The sequence below is a fragment of the Bactrocera latifrons genome, unplaced genomic scaffold (assembly GCF_001853355.1).
Source record: "Bactrocera latifrons isolate USDA-ARS-PBARC rearing strain unplaced genomic scaffold, ASM185335v1 scaffold_47, whole genome shotgun sequence".
NCBI classification, from domain to species: Eukaryota; Metazoa; Arthropoda; class Insecta; order Diptera; family Tephritidae; genus Bactrocera; species Bactrocera latifrons.
Window position 1 is genome coordinate 745,477 of NW_017537123.1, and position 11,052 is coordinate 756,528.

The 11,052-nt window shown below is 39.8% G+C and overlaps 1 protein-coding gene across 1 annotated transcript; it reads left to right on the top strand.

The window, feature by feature from the left end:
• Positions 1–4,839: 4,839 nt before the first annotated feature.
• LOC108973202 lies at positions 4,840–11,052 on the top strand. Its single transcript, XM_018940269.1, has 4 exons — positions 4,840–5,017; positions 8,854–9,506; positions 9,584–10,546; positions 10,942–11,052. Exons 1-4 carry the CDS (start codon positions 4,840–4,842, stop codon positions 11,050–11,052), a joined length of 1,905 nt encoding a protein of 634 aa, XP_018795814.1.

Here is an 11,052-nt window from a genome sequence, read left to right on the forward strand (position 1 = left end):
TTCATAGATTCGAAGGAGTGCGTTCACAAAAGCACCCCTAGAAACCGCTTCTTCTGCCAGATGCCAGAGCTTTGCGTGAGTTACGCAGTTTGAAAGCTGAAGTGAGAGCAATAGAAGTAGACACAACATATTTGGCTGTTGTCCAGACAAGTACTGCTAAGTCTCATGACTGTAAGGTCACATTTAGTTCTACAAATCGCTCATGTGTGCGCAGAACACAACATGTGCCATTAATAATTATATTAATAATAATAGTAATTAATAATAAAAATTAATGGATTTCTCTCACGGAAGGCGGATTAACAAAAACGTGACTTCTTCATTCCAGGAATACCGCTGCCAACAAGATTTTGTAGTGCAACAGGCGTTGCCATAGATTAGGGAAGTGATCATGAGACCTTAATAAGGCCAATTACCCCTATAATCGCGACAGCGGGAAAACGGCTAAGCAAACGAAACTGAGAAAAATTTATTATTTTGGAAATTTCGGGTTTTGAAAAGGGTTTGAATTGCTAATTCACCCATAAGCAGTATACAGACAGTCGGGGGAATTTAATCACAGTTGGTTTTTCCAGCCTACCCTGTGTTTGGCATTCCCGCCAGCCTTTCATTTTGAGAATGATACATTTGCTTGCTTGTTTTGAACACATGTTGTATCCCACGCTAAATAAAATATGGAGGGAGAATTATGGCAAGTAAATTAATGAGGAACGCCACTAGAATTATCATATAACTTAGTTCTAAATTGGCTTTCAATTTAAGCCAATAATATGTTTACTGCCAACACCTTTTTTGACACACTTCGTCAAATCTAGAAAGTGGTGTCTATCAATTGAAAATTCCAAGCGAAGCCAGGTCTTTCTCTACTTGGTCTTTGTTTGATCACAGGAGATATTTCCTCTTGCCCTTGTTCACTAGCAGACCCATTTAATCGCTTCCTTATCCATTCTAGAGAAAGAACTAACGGTGCGGTTGTTGAGACCAATGATATCAATATGATCGGCGTACGCCAGCAGCTGTACGCTCTTATAGATAGATTAAAGAAGATGCTAGAGGGGAGTCGTCTTATCTCGGAGCTGGGAGAGGTCCTTCCCGATTCTGACGGAAGTCAGCTTATACAGCCGTATTAGCTTTGCGGAGATATCAAGTTCAGTCATAGCGGCATATAACTAGTTCCTTTTTCGTGCTGTCGAAGGCGCCTTTAAAATTGACAAAGAGGTGGTGTATTCCGATCTTCCACACGATTATATATCATTAAATTTAATTTCACAAAATACCAAAAATATTAGATTAAAAATACACAAGAAACACCTTCCGCCGATGAGATCAGCTTAACGACTGATCCTTGCTTTTGTCCTCATTGTCTTGCGGAGTTGCCACCGATCTACTACATTCCCATCAAGGACCGACTTATTTCAGCTGAGAACTCATATCATAGATCCCATCTACTAAGATGCTGTGGATAATTGCTGAGGGTACTTTGGTGCAGGCAGTTTCAAGATGTACTAAGACCTGTAACTATGAAGAAGTTGAGTTTTAGAACACTTTTACAAAAAACAAAATAACACATAATGAATACACATAATTATGCTTTCTGGGAGAATCCTTACAAATGGCATTCAATTGTTATTTTTAATGCAAATAACTCCTCAAATTGGCTATAAATATCCTGTCGGCTCACTTCCATCGCCAGTAACCCCTTCAGTGATATATTTGGTGTCACAAATCATTGCCTGGCTTAATCAATCAAGCCGCGCGCTTGCCTCCTTACGCTTTGATGACACTCTTAACCGATACTTATGCATTTATTTTTGATGGATAACAGCGTTCACCATATTAATTTCATAATACAACTTTTCTATTAGTTCCTGTAATCCATTAGGAAATTGAAACTAATCGAAGGCCTTAAATGCAGCATTGTATAAAATACAGAGAAACAATAAAGCTTTAATCAGTCTTTTAAGTTCGTTCTCAGAGAGTGTTTTGAAGCGGAAATGTTAACTTCCGGCAATATACTGTTACTTTACAGTTTGCCACTGCTGATGGGTTATCCAACTTTGAATTGGAACTCTTCAAATGCCTTAAGTATAAGTTATATTCTGAGGAAAATTGATTTGGAGTGGAAAGTTAGCACAGTTATCGTCATGAACGCCTACAAATCCCAGCTCAGCTGCCTCTGTGATGTGGATATTAAAATAGTTAGCACTAACACGACCGTTAAGCTATTGAATGCGGGCAACTCTAGCTCATCTTCCAAGCGAGACAGCAGCGAACTGCTTTTAATCCGCTGCCTACCGGAGAGATTTTCTGCAAAGTTTTTGCAAGCAATGCTCAATCTCCTTCAAAATAGGCGAACTGCTCGAATGTTTTTCATTTGGAATGAGGAGCATTCGGACGCAACGAGTAGGAAGCGTGTGCAATTGCATAAACAGCAACAACTGCTCTTCGAATATTGCGCTCAAATGCGTTTGCTGAATGTAATCGCCATTTACCGGGACTACTTGAAAGACGGACACTTCTACACGTTCACCTATTTTCCAAAGTTTCATCTGGAACGAAAAGGAATGGACGAGGATTGCTTCCCAAACCGCATAAGGAACTTAAAAGGCATTGTTTTACGAACTCTGCCTGATCAGTTGGAGCCTTGGACTATTGTGTGGCGTGATCGGAATGGTTATATACAGATCAGTAGCTTTTTTACTAAAATCTTGCGAGAGTTTGCTAAACAGAATAACTTTCTTATCCATTGCCTGTGGTAACAGATAACTTTATAGAAATGGGAACAATGATTACTCTTTTACGAAGTGATACAATTGCTATAGTAAGTGGAATTGCGTTTGCGGGCGATACAAACAGCTTTATAGACATAAGCGCCGCTGTACTATTAGTGGATTGGACGATTATGCTGCCTATGCCATCACGAATACCCGACAGCGAAATCTTTGTGCTCCTCCTCAATTCAGTTTTGGGCCTATTACTTCTCAGCTTACTCTTTATATATTCTTCCGTATTCACCTTTGAGAGTTTGACTTTGCAATGCCGGACGTCAACCGAAAGTCATCTCTTGTTCCTTTGGACACTCATCAACGTAGTGTTTCGAGGAATAATTGGCCAACCGTCGTACGTTCGAGTAGAACTTTCAGCGAGATTCTGGAAGCGCTTCTTGTTTATAACTCTCTACTTAAGTGGCATTTTTATGAGTACATTGATATCTACAAGTCTTCAATCATATCTGACTAGCAGTCTACGCTATCCGCGTATAAAGAAATTCGATGAGCTGTACTACTCGCGAATAAAAGTAAAAATGAGCAAATATGAGTATGGCTTGCTTCCCCCGAAATATCATTGAGCCTTCATTTGAAGTAATCCAACGGCAACGATCAATATTGGATCCAAGGTATGCTTTCACAGTACTCAGCCCAATGTTGTCTGTGATGAGCAAGTATCAATCTCACTTGCAGCGACCGCTTTTTTATGTGAATAACGATATATATCTAAGTAAGGGGACTCCGAAGGCAATACCATTGCAGAAGAATTCAATTTATACGGATGCGCTCAATAATGTGATCAATGAAATACAAAGCGTGGGCTTGCTGGACTTATGGACCGCCCAAATGTACGACGATATGGTCGCGGCAAAAAAACTGAACACCACTAATCCAGTAAACGATGTGAGAAGCGAAAGTTTGGACTTAAGCAGCTTCTACTGGCTGTGGTGGTTGTATGGCGTCGGTGTAAGTCTATCAATTCTGGTGTTCTTTGCTGAACTTTGGTGTTATGACAGAGCGGTAAAAAAGAATCTAGCTAAGCAGAAAAGTGGAGAGCGAATAATCATCAACCTTTTCAAACACAGATGTATCCATGCATATCTGACTGCATGATTACACAATAAAAAAATATTTAAGAGTTTTTTCCGAAATTTTAGCTTAAATTCATGTTGAACAAGTAGTAATTTATTATAAAAGAGTTTCTACGAAGTTTTTTTTAAATTTTTTAGAAAATATTTTATTATATTTTCTCAGTGAAATTTTGCTCTATGAATTAAAGCTAGGCACATATTTATAATTGGGTCGAATATGTGTATGTAGATGGTGCGGAGGCGAGCATAATTGAACTGGATTCCCTCTTTTCGCCCACCGTCTTACCGCTCTTTTTCTTGATAACTTCTCCTCTTTTTGCGCCACTTTTATTGTTCTCTTGTAATAACAAAGCTCCGTGAAAAATACCAGGGTTGATATACCTATTCCAATTCCATAGAACCACCACAACCAGTAAAAGTCCTCCAAATCTAGTTTTATATTTCGCACACCCTCCATCCGATATAAGGTATTCAATTTCTTTGCCACTATCATATCCTCATACACCTGCCTTTTCCAAAGGTCAGTCAGTCCGACTGAATGTAATCGGTTTATCATTAGATTGAAAGCTTCTTTGTAAATCGAGTGTCTCTGCAGCGGCATAACTAGCGGCATTCCTTTAGTTATAAAAAGTTGTTTGCTCACATAAAATAGCGGTTGTGGCAAATAAGTCTGATATCTGGCCAAGACATCCCAAAGATTACTGAACATTGTGTAATCGTAACGGGTATCTAAATATGTACGCTGCCTTTGCAGTTTCTCCAGCGAACTCGAAGAAATAAAATGATTTATTATTATTATTTATTAATTTTTTACTATATTCAGGTTTCGTCTACTCACATATAAATCGAGAGTCTTGTAGCCATCTTGGCTTGTTTTGATAGTTATATCGGACTTTAGGAATTCTTCGAAAGTGTTGATTAGGGGATATCGAACGGGACTAGTCAGATACGATTGTAGGCCTGCAGATATCAAGGTGCTCATGAAAATACCGCTCAAGGAAAGCGTCATATATAAGAAACGTTTAATTAATTTTGCTGAAACACCAACTTTTGAAGACGTCGGCTGTCCGATAATACTGCGTAATACCACATTAGTCAGTATCCAAAAGAAGAAGAGTAAGTTTTCGGCTACGCCGTTGCAAGAGCAGAGCCTTCACGGTGAGTACAAGAGAAAACACAAAGAGCAGTATGAACAGAAACAAGCCCAATGATGAATTGAGAGCGTCAAAAATATTTCGCTATCTGGTATTTGTGCGGGCAGGGGCAGCATAATTATCCAATCTATAGACAATATAACCGTCGATACATCCTTGTGCCAGCCACTATGTCGATTGAGTTATTTTGCAATAACATCAGTTCTGCTAACGTGGGAGCCCTTTCTGGCGTGACTGCCATGTAACCGTACCGTTATTTCGTTTAGCGAACTCCCGCACAAATCGCGTCAAGAAACCGCCGATCTGTATATCACCATTACGATCTTGCCACACAAGTCTCCATGGCTCTGACTGATCGGGAGCCATTCGTATGGTGACACCTTCTAAGTCGATTATTCGGTTTGGGAAGCAATCCTCATCCATTCTTTTCCGTTGAAGATGAAACTCCGGGAAATAGCTGAACGTGTAGAAGTGTCCGTCTTTCAAGTAGTCCCGGTAAATTACATTCACCAGACGCATTTCAGCGCAATATTCGAAGAGCAGTTTTGCTGTTCCTGTAACTGTAGCCGCCTCTCACTCGATGCGCCGGTATATTCCTCACTCCAAATAAAAAGTATGCGAGTATTGCGTTTATTTTCAAGGCAGTTGACCATTGGATCCAATATTTCGAGTGAATAATACTCCGGTAGAGAGCGGATCAAAATTTTTTCATCATTTAAAGGTTCCAAGGCGCTCGAACATTGGCTTTGTGCCATCATTAATTTAATGGTATTATTAGCACTTAATCTCTCTCTCTTGTAAGCGTTAATAATGACGAATACGTAAATTTTTCGCTGCAAATTAATTTTATTTGTGATTTCCTTAAGGTCCGACCCATTTATTTGCTGCTGACACTTCCATTGAAGTGATGGATAACCAGTAATCAGTGCAAAATTACAAATTAGCAGAAATCGACTAACAGTTAACATTGTTTTGTGTATTTGGTCTGAGAGTGCTCGAACAAGACTAAAACCGAACTCATTCGAAAATGTTCATATTTATGAATTTGTTACAACAAATCAAAGGAATTCAAAGAAAACAAGAAAAAATGTTAACTTCGGTTGCACCGAAGCTATAATACCCTTCACAAATATAAAAGATTCCTTCGAATAACTTGATTTCAATTGCTTAGTTTGTATTGCAGTTGTATGCTATTGGGATCCGATATGAACAATTTCTTCGAAACTTACATTACTGTCTTCCGAATTTCGTGAAGACACCTCGTCAAATGAAAAAAGTTTACCATACAAGCACTTGATTCTCATAGTTCAGCTTATATGCCAGCTATATGCTATAGGGATCCGATATCGGTAATTCCGACAAATGGAATGTATACACAGACAGGCGGACATGACAAATCGATATTTTTATAGGGTCTCCGACGCTTTCATTTTGGATGTTACAAACATTGTGGCAAACTCAATATACCATGTTCAGGGTGTAAAAATGTTAAGGGTCGAACTTGGTCCCAACGCACGTTCGTTAAGGTATTTTGTTTTACACTTTTTTTTTCCAATGGAGTTACCACACAACCGTAAGAGTCCGGATTACACAGATAAACACTGACGAAAATGAAAGTTCTTGTTATTGGAATTAAATGATTTTTTTTATTAAAAGGCCAACAGTCTAGAGAATATTTTTTGGTTTTGCCCGAATTTAAGCCCTCCTTTAAATGTATTAGCGCACGTAAGTTTAATCATCTTAGTTCTTGTCGGGGGTTTCTTCGGTTCTCCTTTGTCTGCTCTACTTTGATTAACGACGCGCATTTTGGAACGCTTGTTTAAATTGTAGTTTACCGTAATACCATATCATCAAGATACACATCAAGATATGTACTATACATCATCGTATGTGAGGCTCAGGTGTACTTTTAGGTAATTGAATTCTGCCCAGGTTGCTCTTGGTACTTATAACTACATTTACCGTAAATCATTTACAGTAATTAATTTTTTTCATTAGTTATGTGTCAAGATCTAGTTCCACTCAGACACAAAAAAGTTACTTAAAATATTCCTAAGAGGAATATTGGAGAAAGAAAGGAAAGGAAATTTGGAGAAAGAAACACGGTCTTCCATCTAATTCGGTGAAAAGAAATATTTAAAAAGAACAAAGAAGTTTGGTTCACCTTGTCCGCTGCCCTGTATCTACAAGTATCTATGGAAAAATTGTAAGTGTAACTAAATTCCAAGATCTGGTTTTGTGGATTTCGTACACAAAAAAGTATCCGGAAGTTCTAAATAAAACGAAAAATATTTAATTATTCATAAATATTTATTTTGTCGCCCTCAAAGCACTCCCCACCAAATGTAACACACTTATACCAACGATTTTTCCAGTCCTCGAGTCAATTTTCATTTGCAATTTTTGGGATGGCCTTCAGCTCCTTCTGCTAATTTTGTTTTATTTTTTCGATCGACTTAAAAAGGGTTCCACGGAGCGACAAATTCAGTTAGGGGAACAAGAAAAAATGCACAGTGTTCTTGGCTTTAAATTCGGTCACAATCGCGGCTCGATGACATGGTGTATTATCATCGGTAAAATTCTTGGATCGTTCTTCCACAATTCCGGCCGTTTTCGACCGATATTCTCCCGTAAACGCCTCAATACGAACAATAGAACACCATATTAACCGCCTGTGCCTCCATAACAAATTCATGATGCAGCAAACCATGAATATCGAAAAAAAACAATGAGAACCACATTAATTTCTGAGCGGGCTTTGATGTGGTTTTTTGGATTCTGCTCATTTTTTCTCTCAATTCCGATGACTGTTGACTTAAACCCATCTCCCATCGGAAGTTATAATGTCCTCCATGAACGTGAGGTCGGAATTCGCACGATCAAGCATGTCCAAAGAGACCTGTTTAGGTAATTTTTTTTAATTCAGTTTTATTGGGACGAGTCAAACAAGAAATCATTCAAGCAGACTCGCGGTATATGTAGAGTTCTTTTGCCATCTCTCTAACACATCTGATGGTTTACAAACACCATATTCTTCAATTTCTTAATATTTCCATCAGTTCAATAGGCCGAAGGTCGTCCAGAACGAGGCATGTCTTCAACGATCTCTTGGCCGTCTTTGAAGGCTTTGTACCACCCGTAGGCTTGCGCTTTTGATAAAATTGTATCACCGTAGCCATTTCCCACACTTGCGATGATTCCGCTCACGAAATTTGATTAGAAAAACAAAATTTGAGACAAATTCTTTCCTCGATATCTTTATATATTGTAAAAATCGCAATGCATGTTTTTGATATATCACTTACCCGTGGAGTTTAAAAAACAATCTCCTTTACATTTTTTGTCACAATGTTTATAAAGTCTTAAAAGAACATTTCCAAACCTATTTCATCTCTAAACTTAAGATGAATATAGCTCTTTTAAGTTGGGATATATTTCAGTTTTACTGGACCCCTATAATGTTCTTCTGCTTTACTCTTAATGGTATAGCGAGTACGTCTTGCTTTCAGTATTATTGAGGCCAGGTGTAAGTATATAGTAAATATCCAGATAATTGCTTTTTAATAATTTTTAGTCCGTTCGATTTGGGAGTAAATTCTTTTACTTCTGCCCTCAACTAATGATATGTTATTACTCACTAGTTCGATTCGATAAAATCTTTGCACTTTTTGCGGCTGACTGACTCAAATTTTAGTCAGACGAATCGATACTCAACTAATTAGACACTGAAAATGGTGAAGAGCTTTGCAATCGAATTTTGTGCTATTCTGTAGAAAGATTGTATCCAAATGTGGTGCACAAGCAAACTACTGTGCATACTTCTGACTCTCTTTTATACAGCCAACGCTCATCCAATAATAAGAGGACATGAAAATGTGGAATTCGCTAATTTCTCCAAGCTCATTGAGAAAATTCGCATGGAGCGTGCCATCGAAACGGTGGTGATGTTTAAGGCCTTCCACGACCAGCAATCCTGTTTGGGCGACGATACTCTGCGCTCACTTCATCGCTCAAATATCACCGTTATACTATTGAATGCCACATCCAGCTGGCAGCTGCAAGGAGCCGATGTCAACAGCGAATTGCTGGTAGCGCGTTGCGTCGCTGAGCCGATCCAGCCACATCTGTTGAATCTGATGGTCAGAAGCCTCGGAGTGGTGCGCGATGTACGAATCGTCTTCATATGGAACGTCAATTACGTCAAAGCGTCGCCGGGAAGGCGCAACGAGCTGCAACAGCAATTGCGGAAACTTTTCATGTACTGCGCAAGCACGAAGTTACTAAATGTTATAAGCGTATACAGTGATTTCGAATCTGAGGGCCACTACTACACCTACAGCTACTTCCCGAGTTTCCATTTGGAACGCAAGCAGATGCAGAACGCTTGCTTTCCCAATCGTTTAAAGGACATGCAGGGCACCGCTTTACGCACGCTTCCCGATCAAAATGAGCCGAGGTCAATTGTGTGGCGCGATCGCTGGGGTCGTCTGCAAGTAGGTGGCTATATGGTTAAAGTGATTGAGGCCTTTGCTGCACCTATGAGTACGACGTGATATTCAGTATGTTGCAGAACGAAACGATCGACTTTTTGATGGGCTTGACCGGAATTGGTTGGAAGTTGAATGCGTCGCAGGTATCAGCGCCGGTGATCTCTATGTTTTGGGCAACGATGTTACCGCGCCCACCGAAGCGACCGATAAGGGACATTTATGTGCTCATATTTACATCGGTTATCGGCCTTATTCTATTGCTTTTGTTGCTGATCTTCTCTTGTCTGCTCACTTGCGAGAGCATGCGTTGGCGTCACAATCGTCGTACATGCAGCAACGCGTGCCGACTCTTTCTGTTTACGCTTACAAATGTCTCTTTGCGCAGCATGCTGGGTCAGCCTACACACGTACACATCACCGCCGCATTCACGAAACGCTTCATATGTAGTCTACTATTTGTGGCCGGTATTTATGTGAGCACCATCAGTACTAGCTACTTGCAAACATATCTCACAAGCAGTCCCAAACTTCAGCGGGTCAACACGTTTGACGAGTTGCTTTGTGTGCCGACACGCATTAAAATTTCCTTAGCCGAATACAATGCACTCGAAGATTTCGTTGGCCCTCGATTTTTGGAGAAGTATACGAGTGTATTCCTGATCACACCATCCATAAATGATTACTATTATGAGCGTAAAACTCTGAACACCCATTTTGGCTATACCGTTCCGCAATCGTTGTGGAAGACGTTTGTGGAGTATCAAAGAAGATTGGGTGTAAGCTTGTTCTACATTAGCGATCAGATGATCTTGGCTAAAAACTTACAAATGGGCATACCCTTGAGCCCACATTCCATATACCGTGACAAACTGAATGCGCTGATCCAAAATTTAATAAGCGCCGGACTCGTGGAGTATTGGGAAAAGCTGGCTTATGGCGATATGGTGGCAGCAGGAAAGCTCAATAAAACGATCTCGACGCCTTACAACCTGGAGCACAGTCTAACCTTGGGGAATCTCTATTGGATATGGTGGCTGTATGGGGTAGGAATGTGTGTGGCGGTTGGGATTTTTCTCATAGAACGAGGCGTTGGAAAAAATCATTATTGAAGAGCTTTATCGTGAGTTCACAATGGGTTTTCAACACAATCAATGCACATACATATGTCATATATGTACATCACATATGGGCAGAGGTTATGCAATTCAGGCAGCGAATTACATTACGCTTTGCTATTCTATGATTTAGAGAATAGGTTCACCTTATTTCACCGGTATACCAAAATATATAAGTAGTCGCAATAAAACTTAAAGCATGAAGATCCTCATATTCGATTTACGGTGGCTCGCAAAACGTGCCGGATTTATCCGGAAATTAGTAGGATTGAATCGATTTAAAAAAATTTATCGAACCAATCGTTGCAATTCCTTCAAAATAGAAGGCATTCTCCGGTATAGCCTTGAGAGCCGAGCAAGGAAATGAAAACAGTCCGGGGCTACATCTGGGCTGTAAAGCCGCTGCGGAAGCGGTGGGATCAAGGCCTTGGTAG

Bases quoted from the DNA above. Each gene is read 5' to 3' on its own strand.
- LOC108973202 (XM_018940269.1), top strand. From the start codon at position 4,840: ATGAAAATACCGCTCAAGGAAAGCGTCATATATAAGAAACGTTTAATT. The intron at 5,018-8,853 runs GTGAGTACAAGA...TCTTTTATACAG, and splicing joins GCAAGAGCAGAGCCTTCACG to CCAACGCTCATCCAATAATA. The intron at 9,507-9,583 runs GTAGGTGGCTAT...AGTATGTTGCAG, and splicing joins ATCGCTGGGGTCGTCTGCAA to AACGAAACGATCGACTTTTT.